Genomic DNA, 24,067 nt, shown 5'->3' with positions numbered 1-24,067 from the left:
CCTTTCCACCCCCTCTCAGGTCTCCAGAGTATGTCCGTGTGGCTAAAGGCTGCCGGCTCAAGTGAGGGATCTCTCTGTGACTGGTGTGTGTGGAGTGATGCATTGCTGCAGCCTCGGGGCAGGACACCAGTCACTCACACAGCGATCGCTCTCCAATCAATGTCTCTGCATGGAGCAGAAACACTGGAGCTCACTGGGCTGCAGAAGAGACAGCAGGGCTTCTTCTCAGGAGCTCCAGCAACTTCCAACTAAGTGGAAGAAAACACTGCTATTATATGTCTGCACCTGCTGTCTTTAGTCCAATTTGCCTCATCTGTATCAGCTATAAGCTATATAAAAAAGGAAGACAGACTGTATATAAAGAAGACGAATGCTATGTGAGAAAGTAAAAGAAATAGCTGGAGTGATTTCATACTTATGTGTATTATATAATTCACTTTAATTATACTGACTTGGGACATGCTGACAATACAGGTCGAAAGCATAATAATATCCAGATTAAAACCCAATGAATGAATTTAAAAAATGAAGGCAATGCCTTAAAATTGAGAGAAAGGAATGTGACCCTTTCTTATGTATAATATCGATATCAATACATTAACAGATACTGGACCCAAATGTTCACTGTCAGTGCTGCCGGCTGTATCAAGGGAGAGCGTGGGGATCATTATGTGACATAAGATCAGCTGAGCGGTCTGAATGAGAACATTGTATCTGGGATAAAGTTTCCATATGACAGACTATAGGTATCCTGAGACATATGCTCATAGAGAATCAATAGAGACGCGGAAATGTTGTGGTCTTTCATGGTATGTGGGACCACGACAACAATATAGCTTGTGGGCTTTTTTCTGACAATGTTTCTGTGGCACGGCATCAGTAGAAATTCAATCTGAAACCTAAGCAGAATGTTCATCATCTCCACTGTCTAGACGTTGTAATTTTGATCTGTATTAACAACTTCTTGTGACGTTTCTAATGGCTTCTGAGCTGCTGCAGTTCCTGTAAGTCGCTCATACTGAGTCAGCTGAATGCTAATATCTAAATGAAAAGCTTTATCATTGCATGTAAGGACACAAAAGATATCTTTAGGCCTCTGGCGAGTGTGTATTGATTTAGTCTTCATCTCAAGAAGATGCAGCTACGCGTTTCCATTGCAGGCTGGCACGGTATAGTTTGGGAAAGCAATTAAGAACTTGAGTGTTGTTCAAGAAGGCAGGATGCACCTTCAGGGATTCAAACGAGAACTTCTGTTCACAAAACACTTACCAAAACCACTACGCCGTATTACGCAATGTCATTACTGAGCAGTGTGTTATATGGCTTCACTCTGGAAGAAGAGCAGGATGCCTTTGCATTTCATTAACTAGATGCTCATTTCATGATGTACACACCACCTGACCCGATGCTGAGGGCACGTGGATGTGAGCAAGTTCAACACCGTCATGTGTGCGTCCTGGACATCGATAAATCCCTCAACCCGAATGTCAACCACGTGGAAATGAAATAATCCAAATGTCAAAATAAACTTGGTTTTCCGTAGGCGAGGAGCTCAACGCGTTAAATATGTAAAATGTGAAACCTGTAACGAGCTCGGGCTCTATGAGGGGCCACGCCGTTGTTCTCTGATGAATTGGATTTGTGTAATTTCCCTGATTTTCTAATACAATGAGTGCAAGAGGTGTCGGTCCCATTAATGAAACTCCTTTGTGAGCTGTGTATCTTGACCCCTATTAAAGTACTGTCACTCGGACAGCAGATGGTATTGGCGCACGCACGCACACACGCACACACACACACACACACACACACACACACACACACACACACACACACACACACACACACACACAAGGAGAAGGAGTGGCCATGGCAACAGACTCATAATGGCTGGCCTGGTGTGTAGTGGAATCACTCGTCCTAATTTGTTAAGTACCACCTCAGTATATTTGATTTAATCAGTCTATTCAGTGCACAAAACAAGTGGCATCAAATAAATCCTCAGCCGCCCACGTTGACGATGAATCAGACATCTTGAGAAACTATAGGAGCTGATTTAATGGGTTACATGTCTGAACATTTTCATACTAGTTTGCTGAGCTGCCGCATGTGTTTGATTCAAACTTCAAGCACTTCCTCTGAGCGGCTCGCTTCATCAGGCTCGGATTAGCATTACAATTCATTCAAATGCTCCTGAGTAAGTCAATTAAACTGAATAAGCAAACAATAGGCCAGATTTTCCCCCCACTGATGTTATGATAATTTTTAGAATTTAACACGAATAGCATTTGTTTAGAACAAAGACATTTAAAAATTGCTGGATGAGAAGGAAAAGGGGACACGTGATCGTCCTGGTTTATATTTTGAGGAAGAATTTCTTCCTGTACAGCAGGTATGCGATGAGCACCCACAGAGAAGTCGCCCACAGGCTTTGGAAGAGCTCTTCCCAGTGGCTCTGCTGGAAGCGCATCTCCCAGCTGAAGGGGAAGTAGAAACCCAGGAGAGAGTGGCCAACGTACACAAAGATGGAGTTCATCCCTGAGGAGAGAAGAGCAGAAGAGTCACACTCAAGTTGCTGCTGAACGGGACTGGTAAAGTATGTTTCTTATTCAGTCTTCACAAGACGTGCTAATTTGCCCTCAACACCTCCGCTGTAGAGATTTAGAAAACTTGAATTCAGACATAATATAGTGGGACAAGCACTGCAAAATGTTCGAAATAGTGACATACTTTAACAATTTCAAGCTCTCAAGCCTTTGAGTCCGACCGAGACTAAACAAATGAATGTAAAAACGTTTTGCATTCACTTGCGCGGATATATCAGAATTCCTCCCTAATTACTTTATTGTAGGTATCGAGTGCAAAGTTAAGTTAGTGTTGTCAACATGGCTGCAATTTTTTGACCCAGGTTTTAACACAACATTGCGACGTCATCATATCTAAAGTTGATATGGACAACTTGTTTAGCAAACCTGTTTACACATCTGACATACAAAGAAACATGCGCAGTAATTTAGCATCAAGTTCAATATTTACTCTCCTTGTAGCTCAGTTTTTGCTCTCTGCCAACTTCTGAGGGAAATATGACTCTTTAGCTGCTAAATGCTCCACTGTGTCTGTTTGCTACTGGAGTGGCAGCACTTTCACCTCATTTGCCCTGAATCCAGCTGCCTGTTTATGGAAACAGTTACAGGCCAGAAAACTAAAACCATGAGCGCAAAGACGTCACAACGTCCAACAGTCCAGTGATGATTCTTTGTGAGTTTGTCACTACAAGTAGTGACATGACCAATGTTCACATCAAAATATCAACAATAACCGCTTTAATAAAATAAATGCATTTTTCAAAGTAGTCAATGTGCTTAATAATGTGCCAATATTGTTTCTGAGGGTCTTTTTTTTGGAACCAAAGCATAACATACTGGTGTCATTTTCATTTTGACGTGTGAATAAACAGTACCTGGGTATAGGAATGGCTGTCCGCCCCACCAGCCCTTAATATCGATGACAAAGTACATGCCTCCCAGCAGCAGGAAGGAGAAACAGCCCATACACGTCACAAAAGACAACGACCTGGAGAGACAGACCGTCAGCAACACGTTACAACAGCGTACGTCTGGGCATCACTAAAATGGAAGTGGGGCGGCGTGAACGAGGGTGTAAAAACACACAGTCTATCAATCCTGCGCTGCAGCTAAATAACGCCCAGGGGTCTCGAGCCAATTCGGCAAACTGCAGGACAGTTTGCTGGACCGGTCTAAGAAGCATCAGCGGTGGATCCTTGGCACGTGCCCACGTGGAGCCGTGCCAGCCAGCCATGTCCCTGTCAGTTCCTAAGTGCAAGAATGTTTGATGTAATATCATCTGATGTAAAATGGCTGCCTCCCGGAGCATCCTTGCAGCTTGGGCTTTTTTTTAAATTTTTTTATCTCAGCTGAAGTGGGGCCAAAAAGGATTCTTGGCTGGGAGTTAATTACTTCTAGACATCCAGGCAGGGACTCATACTCAAGAGCTCAATAACCTGTGTATGATGAACTGCCTATAAAAGCCAGGCAGGTAATGGTGAGGGATAAGCACAGCGATAGCGCGGGCCCCTGTGGAACATCATGAAGAATTTGCTTACACATCAGAGATGAAATGGTATTCTTCCTGCTGCAACATTAAAATGATTCACGTCATATTAAGGGGAACGTGGGAGTGGTACAGATGCTTGGGTCGTAAAGTTATCTGATTCTGAGGTAGTAATTGAGCTGTATCTCATGCAGAATCATTATAAACATGTATCAGGATGCCGCGCCTTGTTTCACCAAAAAGGCACATGATAGTTTGGGAGCGGTTAGACAACACTGTGGTTATAGAGATGCTTTTCCCAGAGCCTGATCCCATTCCATCACACAGTGCTGGTAAAATGTGCCATGAGCGAGCAGAGAGGATAAAGCATCCTGTATTTTCCTGGCTGTAAGGAAGAGTGATCATGTTGTGAGGATGTAGAACCGCTCCACCTCACACTCTCGACGGCGCGGGTGATTATTTACAGTCGTAGCTGTCGTAAGAGGTAAGTAAACGCGTGTTTTAGCGGCCTTGATTTGTGCCTGTTGGAAACCCATCCTTTCTTTTGTGAGGAAAAGTGGCTGGATTTAGAGGGTCAGGAAGCACTTACCAAAGGTTTTTATTGACAGGTATAAATCCTCCGTCTCGTGTGCACTTAGAAAGGATGGCTGCAGAGATTCCCTGAGGATAGAAATGAAACAGATTTCAAATCGATGGAGGACGATAAAGCAAGTAGTATTGGGCTGCTAAAACGTGAGGCAACAGAATAAAGCGAGTCCGGCAGATAAAACGATTATCTGAAAGTCAGATGACGAAGGTCCATCAAGTCACACACACAATATTGTGCACCTCCAAGGCAGCCCAACGCAGCCATCGAAAGTCAACCCCACAGGCTCATCAGCCACGATGCAGGGCAACTGTGTATGATCTTGACAACTCTTCTATCAATAAAAGTGTTTATTGCCTCATCTATTTACCTTTACATGTGAATTAGATACTTGAGGAAACATTTTGTGCTGCAGAAAAGAGACCCAGGGCAGTGGATCAGAGTCCAAACACGCTTGTTAGGTGCATATCCATCATGTGTATAGATGACAGAATCGATGGTGTGGAAATAGCCTAGCCGGGGCTGGATTGAGTCTCCAGGCTATCCAGGCAGCAGGATGTGGGCCGGGGCTGGTATGTGGGGCAATCGCTCAATTTCAATCTCACTTCTGGAGCCTGATCGTTGGATTTTAATTAACAGGGGGCTATTGTTTATTAGGGGGAAGATGCATGGTCACCCCTGAATATCAATCTGCTGCAAAAAAATCAAACCACAGTGAACCGTGGTGTAAAAACCTGGCTTGTCTTCTATTACTGCATCAACACTTTCTGGTTCTGGTTGGCGAACCTCCTGTGCATAATATCTATCCTGTGGTTGGAGGACTGCAGAAATGAGCTCCCCCTCCACTGAGACGACCTGCTAATGTTAAGAGCACATGTCTGAAACCAGAGGGAGTTCAGCTCTGCACTGCTTACCCTCTCAGGCGAAATCGTATTAAAAAAAAGTCAATATGAAGAGCAGGCCAATCTAAAAAGTATTGTGCTTTCTTTCTTTTGTGGGACTAAAAAAGATTTAGCTGATTTAGCTAAGGAGATTAAAGAAGAACCTAAAGTAAATATACACAGACGAACACGTGTGGACGACCATAGGCTGTATTCACACTTGACACATGGTCTGAATCTCTTCCTAGAATCAATAATTATAATTTTTAAAAAAAAAGGCCAGCTCTCTCGATAAACCATTGCACCGTGAGAAAATCCATTTTATTGTTATTCTCCATTTTAGTTAAGCAGGATTTTTAAGTCCCTGTATTGATCAATCAGTAAACGCTGTATGATCCTGAATATAACATCCCCGGCCTCCTAATCTTGAGTAGCATCCACAGCATGTAGCATTAGCCGGTGAACCAGCGGGAAAACATAAAAGCCTAATGTTTATTTATTTCCTCATGTGTTACTTTATCACTCGGTGCCTCTGGGAGAAGCCAAATGGATCTAATATATTTCACCTCCTTCCAGTCACTCGCTCCACAATGAGAGTCAATAAGATTCAACACCAGAGGACAGAATGGAGAGATTAGTCATTTAAGAATTGAGGTTAACAACATTAAATTCTCACAACAGCATTTCAATTGATTTTCACATATATGGGCATGGATTCTTCCTGATCACAAACACAAACGACCTGCTTCATATATATTGGATTTAGTTAATTGATATTGGACCTATTACAACCGTATTGGTTATAATATTGTTGTAGTATTGAGTGAAACAACAACCTATTACATATTGCAATTGTTGTTTTGCATGGCACTTAGTCTGTACACCACTTTGCTCCAGACTGAAATACACAACAGCAACTGAAAGAATTGTCATTAAATGTGTATTTTGACAATGACAAGAATAATGTGCATACTCTGGTACAAATATTCATGGTTCCGAGATGATGAATCTTGAAGACTTTGTTGTGCTCTTATTTTAATATCCTCGAATGATAATACATCTCGAGTGAATTAGTTTTGTGAGTTAGTTTTGTGTTGTTTTAAATGTATTTTCAGGGTGGCATGAAAAAAAACTGACCAGGGACAGCAGATGAAAATTAGCCTCTCTGGCTAACTCTGGTGCACTTCCAGTTTTACTGTTGATCAGTGTGCATTTGTCCCTGTAAAATAAACAAATAAATAAAATAAATGAATATGATAAACGTAACTGTTTGCATGTTGTTATTATGAGCATGTTAGCATTTAGCTCAAAGCATTACTGTGGCTCAATATGTATCCCCACACAGCGTCTGACATGACTGTAAGACTGTCGTTTTCTTCCACTCTGAGGTTTTTGGGGGATTTCTTTTTACTTTGTGGAACGTGCGGGCGAGAAGAGGAAACACTCATCCCTGAAAAATTCCATTGAGATATTGCATGTGATGCTAAGATACACAAATCAACTTGACGCGACTACCTACATGTGAAACGCAGCTGTGATGAAACTAAGCCAACGGATGAAATTGTTAACTTCTTTTAGGACCCTCGAATGTGGTTGAATCACATTGGTCAAACAGAGCAAGTCTGCATAAGCAAGTCTCCAGGAACCTGATATTTAAATAACTTAAACCTAGTGGGATCTGTTGCTGTGTTTTCCTACTGGCCCCTCCTTTTCCTCCTGCACCGTTTGATTTCAGAGGCCGGGCGGAGCAGCCAGCTCCTCCAGCTCCATCGTCGCTTCAGGTCACAACACTGCCAGCTCAGGATGTCTGCCTCCACGGCATGCAGGCTTCGACACACAACACTTTGCGAACGGGCTCCATCTCTGCAGCATCGTGCTGCACAGACATGGGCCGAGTTCAGTTCAGCAAAGCCAGGCCTTTCCACGTGGATATCTGTCACTCTCGTTGGAGCAGACTCAACGGCCCCCTGTCACAGGTTTAGAAATGCAAAACGGGCCGTCTCGTATAACACTTGGCTTCTCCCTGTGGGACACAATCCCCCTCTCAATGAAGTAGAGGCCAGCTTGCCTCTTCTTGTGTTTTGAGACCACCCAGAACGAACACAGATCCAAAACAAATACGACCACAAACGCTCATTGAGAAGATTTATGAAGAATTTCATCTTTTCATTCTGGCTTTGAATGGACTTTGATCTCGATGTGTTCCTCCACTGTATCCATACTGTCATGTGATTGGTCTGTAAATATTTGTTGAGTCTTAGTGTGCCGGCTTATGAATTAGCCATTCTCTTCATCTGATGCTACTGACTGCAGTCAACAGTAAGTAATATGCACAACTCTTCTAATCTCAAACCACATGTGAGGCACGGCTGCAATGAGAGGCAGTGGACCTGCCCTTGAGGCACTGGAGACCCATGCCTGCCCGGAAACACAGCCACATGGATGTTGTTTAATTGTACTGAGCTCACACACTTGTCCCGAACACATTCCTGCTAATGAAGGGTTTCGACGACTATGAGTAATACCCGAGCGGCAGGAAAACACGTTGCAAGGCAAAACCATCAAACTGCTTAGGTCTGTGTGAGTCATAGAGGCAGGATGAGGCAGTTTTAAGTGATTTGTTGTCTTGGTTTGAAATGATCAATTGACTTTTATTCTTATTTACTTTCACAGCTGTGTTTAAAGCCCCTCCGCATGACGTAACGTACCAGGAGGACGGCCCACACGAGGAATCGGCCGAGGATGTGGATGTTCTTCCCCTTGTAGAAAATGAGGATTTTCCCGGCCTGTGGCAGAACGAGGCAGAGATAAGCACAGAGACCACGACTAATTTAATCATACATTTAATGAGAAACACCATGTAAACACCAACAACCGGTGTGTACATGTATTCGTCCTTGGGTAACCAAATAGGCCTGGGATGCGGGCGTCAATGCCGCGTCCCTGACGCGCCGGTCACATTTCTCCTATCCTGTTGAGCCAGATGTGGGATGGAAGTCATCCACACCCTCTGATTAATTTGGTGATGATGAATATGTTTCAGCTGAGGACATTAGCACGGGCAAGCACAGAGGAGGGCAGCGGACACCTGGTGTGTCGTCTAAGACTCGCTGACTGAAGGACTCAGTGCTAACCGCCCACTGGGAATTGAGCAATGTGGCTGCTTTTGCGTGGCTCCTTCCCACAACGCAAATGGTTATAAGTGACACAGTCGCCACCAGAAGCTCAGGTCTAAAGACCGAAAGCTCTCTCCCCACTTTTTCCTCACAACATTTTGTCATTAAAGGGGGGCAGCTGCGCACTTACAACGAGGCGGGAAAGAGTCGCTCACATAATCTTTGTTTAAGTACAGAGTTAACTGCTACGAGGAGGTGCGGATGTGCACATTTGTGCCAGAACGATTTACGGATTTGTTGTCAGGAGCGCCGGCCCCTCTCTTCCTGTGTTGCATGGTATACCGATACTAAAAAGAAATGGTAATACCCGGCTGTTAAAAATTCTTAAGATAGTATTTTTTATTAGTAATGATACTTTGAGTATGACATTGTTTTAATAAAATCCGCTCCCATAAGTTGCGTGTGTGCACATTTTTTAACTATGACCAAATGTGCAAATCAAATTGTATTCACCATAATACAACATCTTTTCTGAATCTGTCCTGTCCAAAGCGTCTCTTGTAATGCAATTTTGAAATGAATAAATTTAGGAAACACAAAACCAAAATATCATTCTAGAAACCGTTCCAGTCACTCGCTTGCAACCATTTTTTCTTACACCAGAGTCTGAGGAAAATGGAGAGTGATTCAGTTGCGACTGTGGCGCCAAAAAAAAACATTCTTGGGAATGCCTTTAAAATCTATTCTTTATGGAAATGGTGGAGTCTGGATTACACTCACTCGCTGTAACTGTTTTCTGGGAAGAAATGTGAATTTAAAATAGTTTGTGCGTCACAAATGAAATGTCAGATATGACAAAACCCATTAAGGTTGACCTGACCCTTTAATTAGCCTTCATCACGATTCAAAACTGTATATTTGCAAAAAATATAGTATCATGAACAACGTTACTCCTATTCCAAGTAATAGCAAATTTGAAACTAAATGAAAACAGACTGTTCCACTGACATCTTAAATAAATGATACGTACCTGCATCCCCAGGAATCCCATGACAACAGAGTTGATTGTACCCAGAACACCCTCTGGGTCGAAGGGCTGCGTAGTGCGATACATTTCCTGGAAAAAGCAAGAAGAACAGGATCAGCAAGATTGTTTTAATTCCACATGTCAGGTTTTATGGTAGATGGATAAAATAATGAATGGTGTGTGTGTGTGAAAAAAGACCTTACTCTGCATGTGGGGTATCTGTACATGTTATCCCCAAACATCCATCTATCAATGTAACCGGCTGCGCCTCCAGTGCAGTTTGGGTAAAGACCGTCATCACCGATTCCACCAGCTCCCAAATACCCTCTAATAGCAAACAATGTAGAATAATCGGTATTAAAAGAACATTGCATACCGTTGAAAAAGTAACAAAATAATAAATGGTTAAATAATTAAAGAAAATGCAAAGGGCATGAAACAGGGAGGTTTTTCCATCCGACTGCTTTCAGCTTTATAAGATCTACCATGGGGTGTCGTCATAGCCTTCAGCTGTCCTGCATCCCGCCTTTGAAACTTTCTTTTGCAAGATATTCACTTATTAATCAATAGATACACTTATTATTGTATATTTCTGTTTTGTTTGATTTTATGATGCACCGCTGCTCATTTTTAACTGTGCCTGTAAGGTGTCCTCGAGGGCACCCATAAAAAACATGCATCATTATCACCCCTCACATTTCATACATTTTGGAAGAAACTATTCCAACCGCGATGCCGTGCAGGGTCACAGAAATGGAAGGAGGGGAAACACAGGAAAAAAGCAGCACTGAGCAGAAGATGCCGAGCGAGGAAGATGGATCCTCTGCCTCCGCTCCTCTTATTGCACATGACAGACTGGGATTGGCTAATTATGCCCTCTGAAGCATCCACCACAGGCCCATAAATCACGGCGGTTCATAACACGAGCAACACAAGGTGCACATTAACAGTGCTGCTTGCAGCCCCAACTGGAGACCATCTCAGCATGGAGAGATTTACACTTTTAGCATATGTGTGCAGTTGATTAATGAGAGGATTGCACGTGGTCAGTTACACAAAAAGTGAACTTACGTGGGGCAGTTGGGTACGGGCATGAGCAAAGTGATGCAGAGCCACAGAGTCTCCAGCAGGATGATGATCAGCCACTGTGGCCAGTAAAGGACCACATCCTGGACGGGTTTCCACCATGGTTTCTGCATCACAGAACACAAATAATCTTCTACTCATCTTCTTGGACGACTGTATTTTGACCAGTTGTCTCAGCAGTAACGATGGACCGAGGAATCTAAGCTGCACCGCAGCACCAAATGAGCTTTTTATAAATGTGTTGTTTCAGGCTGGACTTTTTCCTTTGTCCCCCTGGTGTGGAATGACAGACTAAAGTGGACTTGACAGAGCTGCTCACCGCTCTCAGTGGGATTTCTTTCTGGCCCCAGAAAGTCTGCAGGAGAGACAGAACAAAGTAGGTGAAGCCCAGACGCTGCAGCACTCCAGGGATCCTCAGCCAGGACCAGGACACTGAAACACAGTCAGCAACACACACATCATGAACAACGACGAGTCCCTTGGTCCCCAATGATGAACAGCTCACGTACAAGCAGAGATATAACTCAGGGGTGTGAAGCTTTTTCCTGCTGATCTGAAGAAATTATAAATCAGAAGATTGATAGTCGAAGACAAGAGAAGCTCTTCCGTATCATTCCACTAGAGTACTACTTCCTGGAGGGGGATGATGGACAGCTCACCACACCAGGAAATGGTGTCAGCCTTCAGGATGCGGACATGTCAAGAACCTGGGAAGCTAATCAAAGATTCCCAGTTATCTCTTTGTCTCGACAAATCGGGGGTGTGGGGGGGGGGATAAAATGGGCTGGTGGTTGAGAGATTGATGGTAATCTACACATTAGTTAATTGAAAACCTCTTTGCCGCACAAAGTGCCGTGAAAAACCGTGTAATCCCAATCATTGATCCGGACAAATCAAATAAGGGGCGGAAATCTCCCCTTTCATAGGAAAAGGGGAAGCTCTTACTTACGACACATTTGTTAGATCTGCTGGTTACACCTCCAGCCGGATAACTTACTTTATCTGTGCCCCCACAAACATGTCACTTATATAAAAAAACAATCCTGAAAGTCACATTTTTGCAGGAAACTGTCAAATCTTTTGTTTCATTTTTGTGTTTATTTATGTAGCTTGTTTAGGGAATTAAGACCCTTTTTGATGTTCAATATCATTTAAGAAGTGAGAGCTCTAAACACTTTCAGATTCAATAAGCACACTGCACTTTTACTGCTTAATTACTTTTAATTACTTTTACTGATAATTATTCTATGTGGGAATGTGCAGAACGCAGTGAAGTCTCTGAAGCCGTCACCATCCACAACAGACTCAAAATGCTCAAAGATTAAATATTGAAAACACGCCGTCGCCTCGCGCAAGATCATGTTTTTGACTGATCAATGTGTTTAGCTTCATCACAGTGAAATTTCGAGTTTATTGAACTGAATGTGGATTTAATTCATTAAACAAAGTACTTTTCTAATCGTCTAAAACCAAAAACGTGATGTGTAAGTCTTCCATTTGTCTGACAAAATACAAAATAAAATAACCAAAACTGGAGTCTCAAGGTCACTGCTTTGACGACGATGATCTAACCGAAGCGGCGTTTATTTGAAATGACTCACTTCGGTCAAAGGTCGACACCTTCTTCCGTCCCGTCTGCCATTGAAACAGTTTAACATATTGAGCTGATATGACTCCACTCTCTTATTAGATCAGACGCTGGGACTGAGCGGCCGAGGACGTCCTTGGAGATGAAGGGCAAAGCTGCAGTTTATGGTAAAAGTCACGATGCTGTTATGATCAGCTCCAGCAGCGGCCTGCACAGCAGCTGCACGGGGCTGGAGAGTGTAACACTATCTGTTTGTAATTGTCCATTACCACAGCGGTTGTTTTTGCTCAATCTGCCTTTGTTAAACGTCCCCTGGTGCTGGGTTTTGATACTGCACACCCAATAATAATATTTTTGTTAACCCAGTTACGCAGACATTCACACAGGAAAGCCCATTAGCACTGGGGGTGGCTAATGTGTGCAGGGCGCCCTGTGCATCCCCAGGTGGACGATACAATGGGGATTTTCTTTTTTTTTTCAGCCTCCTCTCCCTCTTTAACCCGACACAGCTTTGGCTTTTATCACACATCTGGATCAGAAAACATCTTTGTCTCTGTCACATGACTGCACTTTGTGAAAACAAGGCATTTGCTTTGTGCATATCATGAACATACCAAATACGAGCTACACTGCACCTATCTTCTGCGTCATGAGTGATCATTTTCATAATCAATCAGTCTGATTTTGGTCTCTCCAAAACAAGATATGTATTAATATTATTTTCGGCTAAACCGCCACCAACAGTCAAAAACCTCGGTCAAGAAAAAGTGTCAATTCATCAATGTTCAAATGTTCTGCATATTGCAAATTTTCATCAGTCTTGTGGATTTCCCCCCCAAACGTTGCAGGGTTTGTTGAAGGAAAATGTTTTAGAGAATCACGTTGTCACGGCCATATACATACATATAAGTGAATGTTTTATCCACACGAGTTAATATCAAATCCAACGAGTGGTCCCAGCAACAGCTACAACAACACATAAGCACACACACAGTTTCCTAATGTTCCTCTGTCCACAGTACATATTTTTGGCAGAAGCCAGGCCTTTCTAAGAGTTTGTGAAGCACACGACCCTTTAGAAAACAGTCACTGTCACCTGGGGCGCGTCCAAGTACTGGCCCAAAGGGATGCTTCGAGAGGGAAAGGCCAGCATAACATCGCACGTAGGCGCTATAATCTGGGAACTGATAGAGGGACTTGGTCAATAACTAATGACGAGGACTATGTAATATGAGGAGGAAGGTGGGACCTTTGCTTGCTCATGAAATCATGCTTATTACCAAATGTTTTGGGGTTTACTAGTTGGCACTGACGGCTGTGCAGCTCGCTGTCAAGAAATTACAGAGCCAACCCAATTTTGTTTGTAAACCTGTTGGTGTTATGAATGAAGTTGGAGTAAAGAAAGCCTTCATCCAGTCTGTGGTCTTAGTCTGTCTTAGTCTTACTAAGTGCCATACTGAGAAGGGATTTTGTGGGATCCACAGGAAGGTTGGGACTTTTCTGCCTGCAAGGGACTATCTTTTTAACCTCAATGACAAAATATGGAATGAATCTTGAAAGAAATTACGGTGCTGGACATGTAACAAGTGGATATATCATTAGACAGACCGGAGTCTGTGGTTTAATCATGTTCTGCACTCTCGAACAAAACAAACGGTACACAGTGTATTTGTTCCATCCTGGGCTACGTGTTTTTGCACCTACGTGGTCCGTCTCGTGGAGAGTAGTTCAGGAAGCAGAAGCCGAGCATCACAAGGACGACTGTTCTCCAGGTCATTTTGCGCAGCAGCTGCCGACGGGTCACTCCTCTCCTCTGCATGGATCTGAAAGCCAACACCACCGAAGTCCCAATAACAAACACAAACCTGGAAGAAACAACATTATTGTGCCATTAAAACATGTATGTATCCACCCAAACATGCCTATATTAAAATAGAACAGTCCTCTTTGGCAAACCTACCATGGCATGACGAGATCTGCCACAGTGAGACCTGCGATGGATACAGAAGCGTACATTAGTATCCATAGACGCACAAAGACCTGAATGCTGTTCAACACTTCACAGTTCTTGCCCTTTTGTAATCTCTCCAATCCAAAATGACGACACGGTCATTTAAGAACAATGTTATGTTCTAAAAGTGCTGCTTCAGTCATTAACTTTCCATTTTCAAAAGGTGAATAAATATTTACACTCCTGTGACAGCAGGAAAGAGAAGATTAATCAAACCACCCCTGAAATCAATACACCCTCGACGTGGCAACCAGGCTATTATACGATTCAAATTGAGAACAGCCCTAAACACAGGACATGGATTTCATGATAAAAGTTACCGTGACATTTTTCACTTTTTAAAAACTTTTATCTACATTATTCACATCGCTCCGGGGCGCCTCGAGAGCGGCTGCTGCAGGAGGCGACGACGACACGTTCCCTGCCCCTCCCATATTCCCCCAGCATGCCGTTTAAACATTCGTCCCTCCTCGTTGTCATCTCCTCCGTGGTTGTTAATAACAATCAAAATCTATGGATTGTGCTCATTTCGGGAATGGCCCCCTGTGTGTCTGGTTTGACACCTCATTTCCCATAATTAGAGACAACAGGTCAGAAGACGTTGCAGACATTATGAGGAGAACACTGCCGTTGAATAATAGCTTTGGGTTCACAGATTCATTTCACATTTGGCTTCACGTGAAAGAAGGCGTCCATTAATGGTACGAAGTATCGGCTCCTTCCTTGAAACAGGCTGACCACTGTCAGCTGTTGTCCTTTCAGCTGGTAAATCTACTTGAATAGCAGATGAGGGGAAACAAAACCGTGTTTCTCCTTTACTCCACCGTTCCATGGTGCATGTTCAAAGAACCAGTAGCCTCCTGCTCCATCGTTCACAAACACCATCACCGTCAGGGCAAACCTGCAAAGACACGACAATGAGTCAGCAGCGCTACTGCACACTGTTGAGTAAATCACCAACAATTTGATGAACCGTCACACTGCAGAGTGAATGATAGGAATATGGGTGGATACTGTTTTAAAACAATTATAAATAAGGCGTAAAACGTTCATATTTTACTGCTTTTTTTTTTTTTAAAGGTTTTGAATTAAAGGGGCTTTTTATTCTGTCACACTCCAAATGCAAGGTAATGCAATCTAAGCATTATGAATCACTCAGGAAATGAACACTTGTCCTCTGGATCTCCCCAAGCAGGAGTGCTGACTAAAGACTTTGCGTCTAATATATGATACACTTTATACTTTAGCACCGGCCAAGGCTGCTGAAACACAGCACACGTGATGGAGTGCTTCACCGAACCAGACACCAGAGGGAAGGGAGGTGTTTGCGTTGCATGTCAGAATAAGTAGGGGGGGGGGGGGGGGGGCATTACACAACTCACAACTTGTGGGGGAATGTGGCATGGTCCAGAGGTTTGCTCTGAGGCCGATTTAAGCCTTTCCATCTCCTAAATACTTGAATTTATGCTTTTAATTCCTGTTTTATTGAATCAAAAAGAAGAAAGAAATATCATCGAGGGGGACTTTAAGAGACATAACAAGCTCAAGACAATCTCTAAGAACAAGAGTCCCTGATAAGATGCACTGTATCTTCCTCTGCCTCCTCTTGTCTTTCTGCCTTGATTCAATTAAGGGGTGCACCAAAGCCATTACTGCTCTTTTAGCCCCAACCTGCTGATACGGGACTTTAATCGGGGGCTATCATCTCAAAAGGGCTATTAAAGTAGAGTAAACCTTGCGGCATGTGTCCCTCTAATGCACGCACACATTTGAATGCAGCCAATCATTTAAATTTTGATAAACACATCCATTAGTCGCCATAGAGACAAAGACAAAAGGTAAATCAGAGCCAGATGAGACCCGGTGAAAATCCCTGCAATATCCAAGCTTATTGGCCATCTTTCTAATCTAAACACTCGGGGGCATCTGATGGTGAAACAAGAGCTTAATTTGACATTACAGATGCTGCACACGTGTGACACTACTGGCGGCTAATTATGATTAAGGGAAGCTACAAGTGCCTAATTAATATGATGTGCACTGAGATCACTTTGCTTTTATGTTGCACCAAAGTTAAATTAATGTCCAGGTTGAAACACCACAGGCTTCTTTCTTGGTTGCTAATCAGGTTGAAGTAGCAAAAATCCCCGTGAAGCTCTCCAATGAGCATTTGTCACTTGAGTAACACACTTCATTTACGTCTGGGCTTCAGTATTCATGATTTACAGCTAACCGTTTACGGACGCGCGTGTCTTTCTTGCAGCAATGACAACTGGTTATGACTCGCTGATAGACGCTTGTGGACTTCTTTGATTTGAATCACTGCACATGCATTACCAATTAGAGCGTTAGCTTAGTACATTTCCCCGTTGCAAATGGCTAGTTGCACTCTATCACTGCAGAGTATTAAGTTACCTACTGTGCTGGCCATATCAAATACACGGACATCCAATCTAGTCATAATAAATTACTGCTTGAGTGGAAATGCCAAGGTTCTTTTTTGTGTGGCCAAACATCAGAGCATATGTGAAACTGAATCAGAGGAATCTTGGAGTTCAGTCAAAATAATGGCCAGAACGAGTCAGCCAGCTGGTGTTGAAGGCAACTAACAATCCATTGTTTTGCTGTAAAAGTTGTTCCCTCTGTCGCGTGGCACTGCTCACTACACTGACGGTGCGGTTTTCCACAGTATGGAAACCGGCGACAGGCTTTTAGCAGCAAGGCGCAAGATTAAAAACCAAATCCTTTTAGAAAAATTAACGTGCAACCGTACCCCGCTGTTCTCTGTATATCATGTCAGTGCGGCCTGAGCAATGATCAGGAAAACCTTTCAGCTCAGAAAAAAAAGCCTTTTGCTTTCAGAAATGTCTCGGCGTTTGTGTCGATGATGCGTCTGTTCTCTGCAGAAAGTTGTTACTTATTGGGGAGTATATGGCTCATAAGTCACAGGGCCGTGGAGGCATACGCAGCGTTACTCGTGAGCGCTGAGTCACCGTCTGATTAAGTGTGTTGCCAGGTATGACAATCTCCAGAAGGACCCATCAGGACGTCGATATGTGACAAGCACAGAACTGCGTCAGGCGGTGTAACTGAACGGAAATTCGATTTAGCCTTTCCTTGAACCATTTCATAGTCTGATCTAAGTGTACTCAACTAATTCAGCTCCCAAACTACATCAACTACGTGGTATTTTGAATTCAGCCCATATGCACGGTGGTTTCCGATGGCTTTCCATCCAAAAAGGAAACCACAGATGGAGAAGATGCCAATTGTCTGCTGGATGCTGCTTCTGTGCTGCTGGATTTCCTCTCGCTTCCCATTTTTGGCAAGAGATCTATGGCCGTGTGGATGTGTGCTGATATGTTGATGGTATTATTACATCAATTATTTGGCAAGGGAGAGGTCAAAGCCACACCAGCATCCTGTTTCCAGAGAGGCGTGCTTTGTGTCTACCCCCAGGCCACAATTAAGGCGAGCAGGGAGCCCAGATTCAATCACATGCATCACTCCTGTCCAACAGAAACACACTGTTCCCAACCCGAGACGCACCGATATCACAAATCATGCCCAAAGCTATACCGCCTGATAACAACAGCTTAGGGGCGCATGTGGCCAGACTGTGACCCTCGTAATTATTCATTACATCGGGCCTGTAGATCTTCATCATGCCCCAGACTGCTCTCAAAAGAATAAGCATGTGAACGGGCCACATGTGGTGATAGACTGATAAACAGGATGGTTGTTGATGGCGTGCATACCCTCGGAAAGTATCCAGTGAGAGCAGGCGTGCTGATTTAGCTTTAGCGATATTGTGCTCAGCTACACAAGCCTCTGCTGGGTCCTGAAGAAACAATTAGAGAGGAGAGAACATGTATTTAAGTATATAAACATCTCTGGCTCATACATGGCTCTAAGAAAAGTAACTACATTTTTTCACTTCCCACATGTGATTACCGAATGCAGCGCGTTGTTTCAACTTGTGACTGCTATTTTCATTCATGTTCATCTGTTTGGATTTTTCGAGACTCTCCGGTTTAACGTACTATAGCAGTATTGACAGATTTTTAGGCCAGTTGGGGGCAACAGGACCCGAGTGTAAGTATGGAAAGAGTTTTGAGACATTCACACATTTAGCAGACAAGGAGAAATGTTAGCATTCATCTGGAGTCACGTTTCTAGTCACCTGATGAGTAAGTCCAGTATTCACTGTACTTTCAGCTCCTTTAGTTGTTAAGATAGTGCTAAATAGTGCTCTACGCTCGCTAGCTGCTATGGTTGTCCGACTGTCTTTTGGTGCTGAGTGGTTACCGTGCAGTGGCTTTATTAGAGCTTTTTTTCTTAAAACCGCTGCCTGCTTTTGGTGGAAGCAAGGTTAAGATAAAGTTGACAAGAACACAAATACTGAACCAAAATATTGAATCCAAAACAATGGCTGAAAGGCACTAAACGCTCTATAGCGCGGTGCTCTGTAGCGCAGGGTTTTTAAGTCCTCTCTGTCTTTTTTTCTTTCGTACTATTTGTACTTTTGAAATAAAAAAGCATGGCGAGGTTAAAAACAGAGGACACAATTAGAAATACATCAGAAATACCCAGCTCATCCTCTCTGCAGAGTTTCGGCGCCTCTTTTTCTCTCGCTCTGTGACGGCAGCACTCAGATGACTCCGGCCTGTTGCCCTCTCAGTTGGATTAGCCTGACTCGCTGGCCTCTGTGCAGCAGTTTAAAGAGCCAGAGCAGGAAGACACCAGCACTAATATGTTATGATGGATCTGCATGCCATCCAGACAGCATATGGAAGACAGAGACATCTTGCATAGAAGAATGAGAGGAGCCATTCATGCTCACCGAAATTACACAGCAGCTCTTGCCGTCAAGCAAGATGATTGGACGGACACACCGCTCTATCGCTTCCATGTAAGTCTGCTGTACAATTGGCTCTGCTAACATTTGTATCAATCATTCCATTAGTGTCTCCCAAACGGCTTGATGACTGGAGTCTCAGAGCAATTTTGGTATGCAGCTCAGGCTGCGTGGTTGCCAATACAAATAATGCAATGTTACTGTTGGATCAAGGCAACTTTAAGGTTGGATTATAACGCAATACTTTTCTGCAGTGAAGAAATAAAGGTGGCGGAGATGCTTTGAGAAGCACTCTTTTGGACCTGTCAAATTCTGGGAAATTCCAGGAGTTTAGGGGCCAAACAAGGATAATAAGAATAACATATACAGATTTCCATTCATTTTTATCATCTACACATTTACCATGAGTACAATTGTGTATTTTATGTTAATACTGTTTAGTATCTTAATACTAGAGTTTGTACTGATGAGACTGCCACTCATTTCATTTTGATTAGTTTATGATTGATCTAAATCTAATCAATCAAACCACTCATCTCTGTCATTTCATTGCATTTATTAAGATATTAATATAATGCATTCATTAGAGGCAGATTTTACTTACATTATCCACTGAGTACTCTGGGCCTTGGCAGCACATGGTCTTAATACATTTTGATGTACAACGCCTCCTGCAAATGGAACAACAAGTCTGAGCGGGCTTGTTCTGATGGAGGAGTAAGTGCAGGATGATATTTTCATTATGGATGATGTGAAAAACATATGGGTACCTGTAGATGTAGGGTGCCGCAGCGAATAAGAGAGCGATTAGGGCCAGTAAGAAAGCTGCCACAAGAAGAGCTGGAAAAATAAGAAAAGGAAATGTTCTTAAATGGACATTATGTAATCAGACTGTACCATCCGACGTCATAGTCTGTCTTTGTGGAAGTCCATGTCAGGAGCTGTACGCTGTACATCTCTGTCAGAATAGGATCTGACTGGGGATAAAAGGCCTGATTAGCACTCTAAACTGTCTGCTTTAGTCGCCGTCGGACTCCCTTGTGGCTCTCTGTCAGTCAACCAGTGTCAAACGGGATCCCTCAAGTGACAAACAGGGACCTAATGGAAAACTCTCGGTCGATCCATCTGGGTAATCTAACCCTGCAGGCGGACGAAAAGGAAAATGTAAGGCTACACTGGAACGAGCACAAGAAAACAAAGACTGAGGGAGAGGGCTGGTCTGCCAGAGGGCATCTTATAAAGGAGCGAGGTCAAAATGAGGTATAGAGCACGGGAGGGCACAAACACAGCAGCTGAAATGTCTATTATTTGCTGAAGGAATGATGAAATCTACCCAGATCACAGAGCAAAGATGTGGGTAAAACACATTCATTGTTTGAACTAAAAGGGGGGGGGAAATAGTTCCTGTTACACTGATTAATGTCGATACAAATGTCAATTCAGACATATACTTGAGATAAATAATGATATTTAACCACTTCAACTTTTTTTTTCAAATGCAAGTTTACAACTTTTTTATTATTCACCCACCATCTGCATTGAAAAACATCAGTGAGACATTTTACAGCTGCAATACCAATTATACAACTACAACAGGCTGCGGGTGATATCGGTATGGTCTTCTTACGTCAAAGCTAGGAAGGAAATAGGAGGGCAGTACACGCCCTGTTTGTCTTCAGTGGAAAAACAAACAAAAAGCAGCCATTTTAACCTGAGCTTGAATCCACTACGACTTCCACTCTGAACAAAGAGTGGTCACTATATCGGCTCGGGAAGGTCGCGGCATCTCTGCTGCCCACTCCTGAAATACATTTTTTAAAACCACCACAAAGCTCTCAGCACGTGAAGTGAAACAACACCAGATCTCTGCCACGCTCGCTCTGCTAGTTATTGTTGGATTTAACAGAAAATGAATGGACTCATTTCGAAACAACCCCATTAAGTTCCCCCTGACCCTCAGCAGGTGACTTGTGGTTGGTGAAACAATGCAGAATACACTACTAATGTGATTAAAGGGTGAATCTGATTGTGGCTGCACAGAAGCAGATCCTTGAACAATACCGCACCCGTGACCTCACAGAGAACCATGGCCGATCAATCTGAGACGCTGAAGTAAACTTTCAAATTCCCCAGCAGGGCAACTCTAACCTGCCTTGAGCTGCTGACCAGACCATTACTTAAGCTGAGCAAGTCCTATGGGGAGTTTGTGTAATCACTGGTCTGCCGAGCTAATGGAAGCTCATCATACAGTGAGGGCTGCCGGCATGCTGACCATATATCTGTTTGGATAATGGCTACTTGGCCTTAAAAGTCTGATCTACAACATAATCTGCAATATTGTTAAGTACAGTGTACATTATGGAGAGAGACGCTTTCAAAATCCCATTACGGCCTAATCCTTCCACACTCCCTAATGTATTACCCACAATGCTCCACACGCGGAGCCAGGCCTTCAAAACAAACAGAAAAGCTTTTCTTTTATCCCTTTTCAAGAAAGCACGTCTTATCTGATCAATACACATCATGTCCCAGGAGATGGAGGAGTATTACTGCTCAGCAGATGTGGACAGGCCGAGTGATTCCTCTCTTTGCTGACACGATCGAGTCGAGAGCGGATCAAAGGCTCGGCCGGAGCGTGGACCGAGGTTCTTTTCCTGTCACTGTGTCTCACCGGTGTGTTATTCAAGACCGGTTACCGAACGTCATCAACCTGTGTGCCTCATCAGTGTTGTGCACTTACGCAGGTGCACATTGTTTGGCTGTTTATCCACCGCGTCAGTGCAGCTGGGTTTAGTGGCCGTCTCGGACATCTGGATCCATACAGAGTAATGACCACCTTCTCCATATGTCTGACTCCACCTGAATCCATAACAGTGAAATATTGAGACACACTTTCCTTAAAAGCACATAAAACTACAGGCTGTTTTCATTTGATCCCCTTTGAAATTATATTTCCTTAGCAGCATATATTAAATTACCTTTTTTAATCCACTTGCTGCTGTTTTCCTTTTTACCCGTCTATTAAGAAAATGTCTTCCTATCACCTTCTGGTTTCATAACACAGGGAAGCTCAGGAGCACCACCTAGTGTGTGTAGACCTAAGCACACCCCCCCCTGTCCTCTCATCTCCAGTGTCAGGCCCCAAAAAACATGCATTACACGCTCATATTGATCCACTGTTGGGATGACATACTAGCTATCACTTGGAGTGTTTTTTTTTTTTTTTTTCAAAGGGGAAAAGGGAATCAATAGCAGTGCAGTCTGGTTAGAGACCTCATCATTGATCTAGGAAGCCCAGGACCAGACCTCTAAGAGGGTAAGACAAATCACCAGAGCTTGTCATGTTGCAACTGAATGTCTGGCCCCGTGTTTACAGGTGACCCCCGAATGGAAAACTCTGCCCCGGTGTCTTGTCAGACCTGATTGTTTATAAATATGCCGCCTGTCTCCTCCAGTTAACATCCCCGTTGAGGTTTCCACAAGACGAGCAGCTTGGAAGCTTTAATGAGACCTTTTCATCAATATTGGAATGTCAAGTCTTATTAACCCCAAAAAGGCTGCTGATCGATACCCGGGAGGTAGTTTAAGGGAGGGCATCACTCAGGTCCAGAAAGCAGGTCAGGATTACTCCCCCAGCCCTGTAAATAATCCCACAGACTGCTGAGGCAATCATCGGATGCCACCACACTATATCATGGCTGGAAACAAGAGCAATACACTCCCCCGGCTAGTTACGATGAGTAAACAGGCAACACATCAGCATTTTCAACCTTTGAGGATTGTGGGTCGTTTGATGTTGTTGTCGCTTTGTTGGAAGGTTCAAACTTGTTACCTGCAAAGAGTTGCATTCCTGGTCTGGGATTTCACTTCCAGAGTCAGAGTGAATTTAGTGCTGATCACCACGGATGCATTGTGGTTGTTGGGTTTCACAGTAAGCAAATGCTGGTACACACACTGGGAGGTAAAAACAGGTCAAACACTGACATAATACTGTACACTCACAGGGGGGGGCAAGACAAATATAAAGGGTTAAAGGTACGAGGATTCAAGGAGATGTCTGTGTGTGTCTTCCATTACCTTGTAGCAGTAATCTGATGTGTAGAAGACCTGCACGTCTTCGGTCAGCTGGTTATGCAACGTTAACAGAGCCTGGTCCATTTTCAGAGTGGGCCCTGCATAGAAACAAAACAGCTCTCTTTTATGATGTATGCAGAGCTTTTTGTACCTCATAAACACAAGATAGCAGAAGCGTGTATCTGATCATCATCAATAACAACATAGCGCGGACAAAAAAATAAGTCAAAGTCAGTTACATTTGTCAATTGTTCCATTTGTGCAAGCATACAGGAGATTTAAAATTGTGTTTCGCTTCTGTAAAAATACTATTACCTGCCCATTTGTCATGAATTATTGTTAATAATCACAGAGAACTACCTATAACTCTGATTGTCACAAGTGTTAGCTCGTTGGTAGAATCATGTGTCAAATCTTCAGAAACACTTTTGACTGTTTAGGACTGAACGCCATAAGGATCCACATCTACCGCCAGTGACTCCGAGAAGACTCACCTGATTGCAGGTGTCCTCCATAGCTGCTGGTTACAAGGATTAACAAAGTTAGACTTGCTTGTAATGGTCTCCTGAGCTCCATGTTGCATATTTAAAACTTCACTTCCACTGCTCTTCCTGTTTACAACACTCACACCAACATAAAAAGTGGTCAAAGGGCAGCATGCATGTCCGTTTTGTTCCTTCAAACTGATTAGTGATGCATGTGTTTGCGATCATGTTTGCGTCCATTTTAATCTGCAATTGTGTTGCATGTATAATGAAAAAATAAGAAT

The 24,067-nt window shown here is 43.3% G+C and overlaps 1 protein-coding gene across 1 annotated transcript; it reads right to left on the bottom strand.

Annotated features, from left to right (window-relative positions):
* Positions 1-2,174: 2,174 nt before the first annotated feature.
* Positions 2,175-23,874, bottom strand: si:dkey-192p21.6 (uncharacterized protein LOC565246 homolog). The gene is made up of 18 exons (XM_068568571.1): positions 23,793-23,874; positions 23,302-23,396; positions 23,057-23,178; positions 21,965-22,083; positions 19,995-20,064; positions 19,829-19,895; positions 18,125-18,207; positions 15,191-15,267; positions 14,316-14,346; positions 14,060-14,220; positions 11,087-11,199; positions 10,753-10,874; positions 9,885-10,008; positions 9,685-9,771; positions 8,247-8,324; positions 4,661-4,731; positions 3,461-3,573; positions 2,175-2,538 (listed from the first exon to the last, which is right to left on the bottom strand). The coding sequence occupies exons 1-18, from the start codon at positions 23,872-23,874 to the stop codon at positions 2,357-2,359; spliced, it is 1,797 nt and encodes a 598-aa protein (XP_068424672.1). The 3' UTR covers positions 2,175-2,356.
* Between the last annotated feature and the right edge of the window lie 193 nt (positions 23,875-24,067).

Source organism: Clinocottus analis, unplaced genomic scaffold, assembly GCF_023055335.1.
Source record: "Clinocottus analis isolate CAN_PGR_092001 unplaced genomic scaffold, fCliAna1.0.p SCAF_8, whole genome shotgun sequence".
Taxonomy (NCBI): domain Eukaryota; kingdom Metazoa; phylum Chordata; class Actinopteri; order Perciformes; family Cottidae; genus Clinocottus; species Clinocottus analis.
Note: the sequence above shows the minus strand (reverse complement) of the source record. Positions and strands in the feature narration are given on the sequence as shown.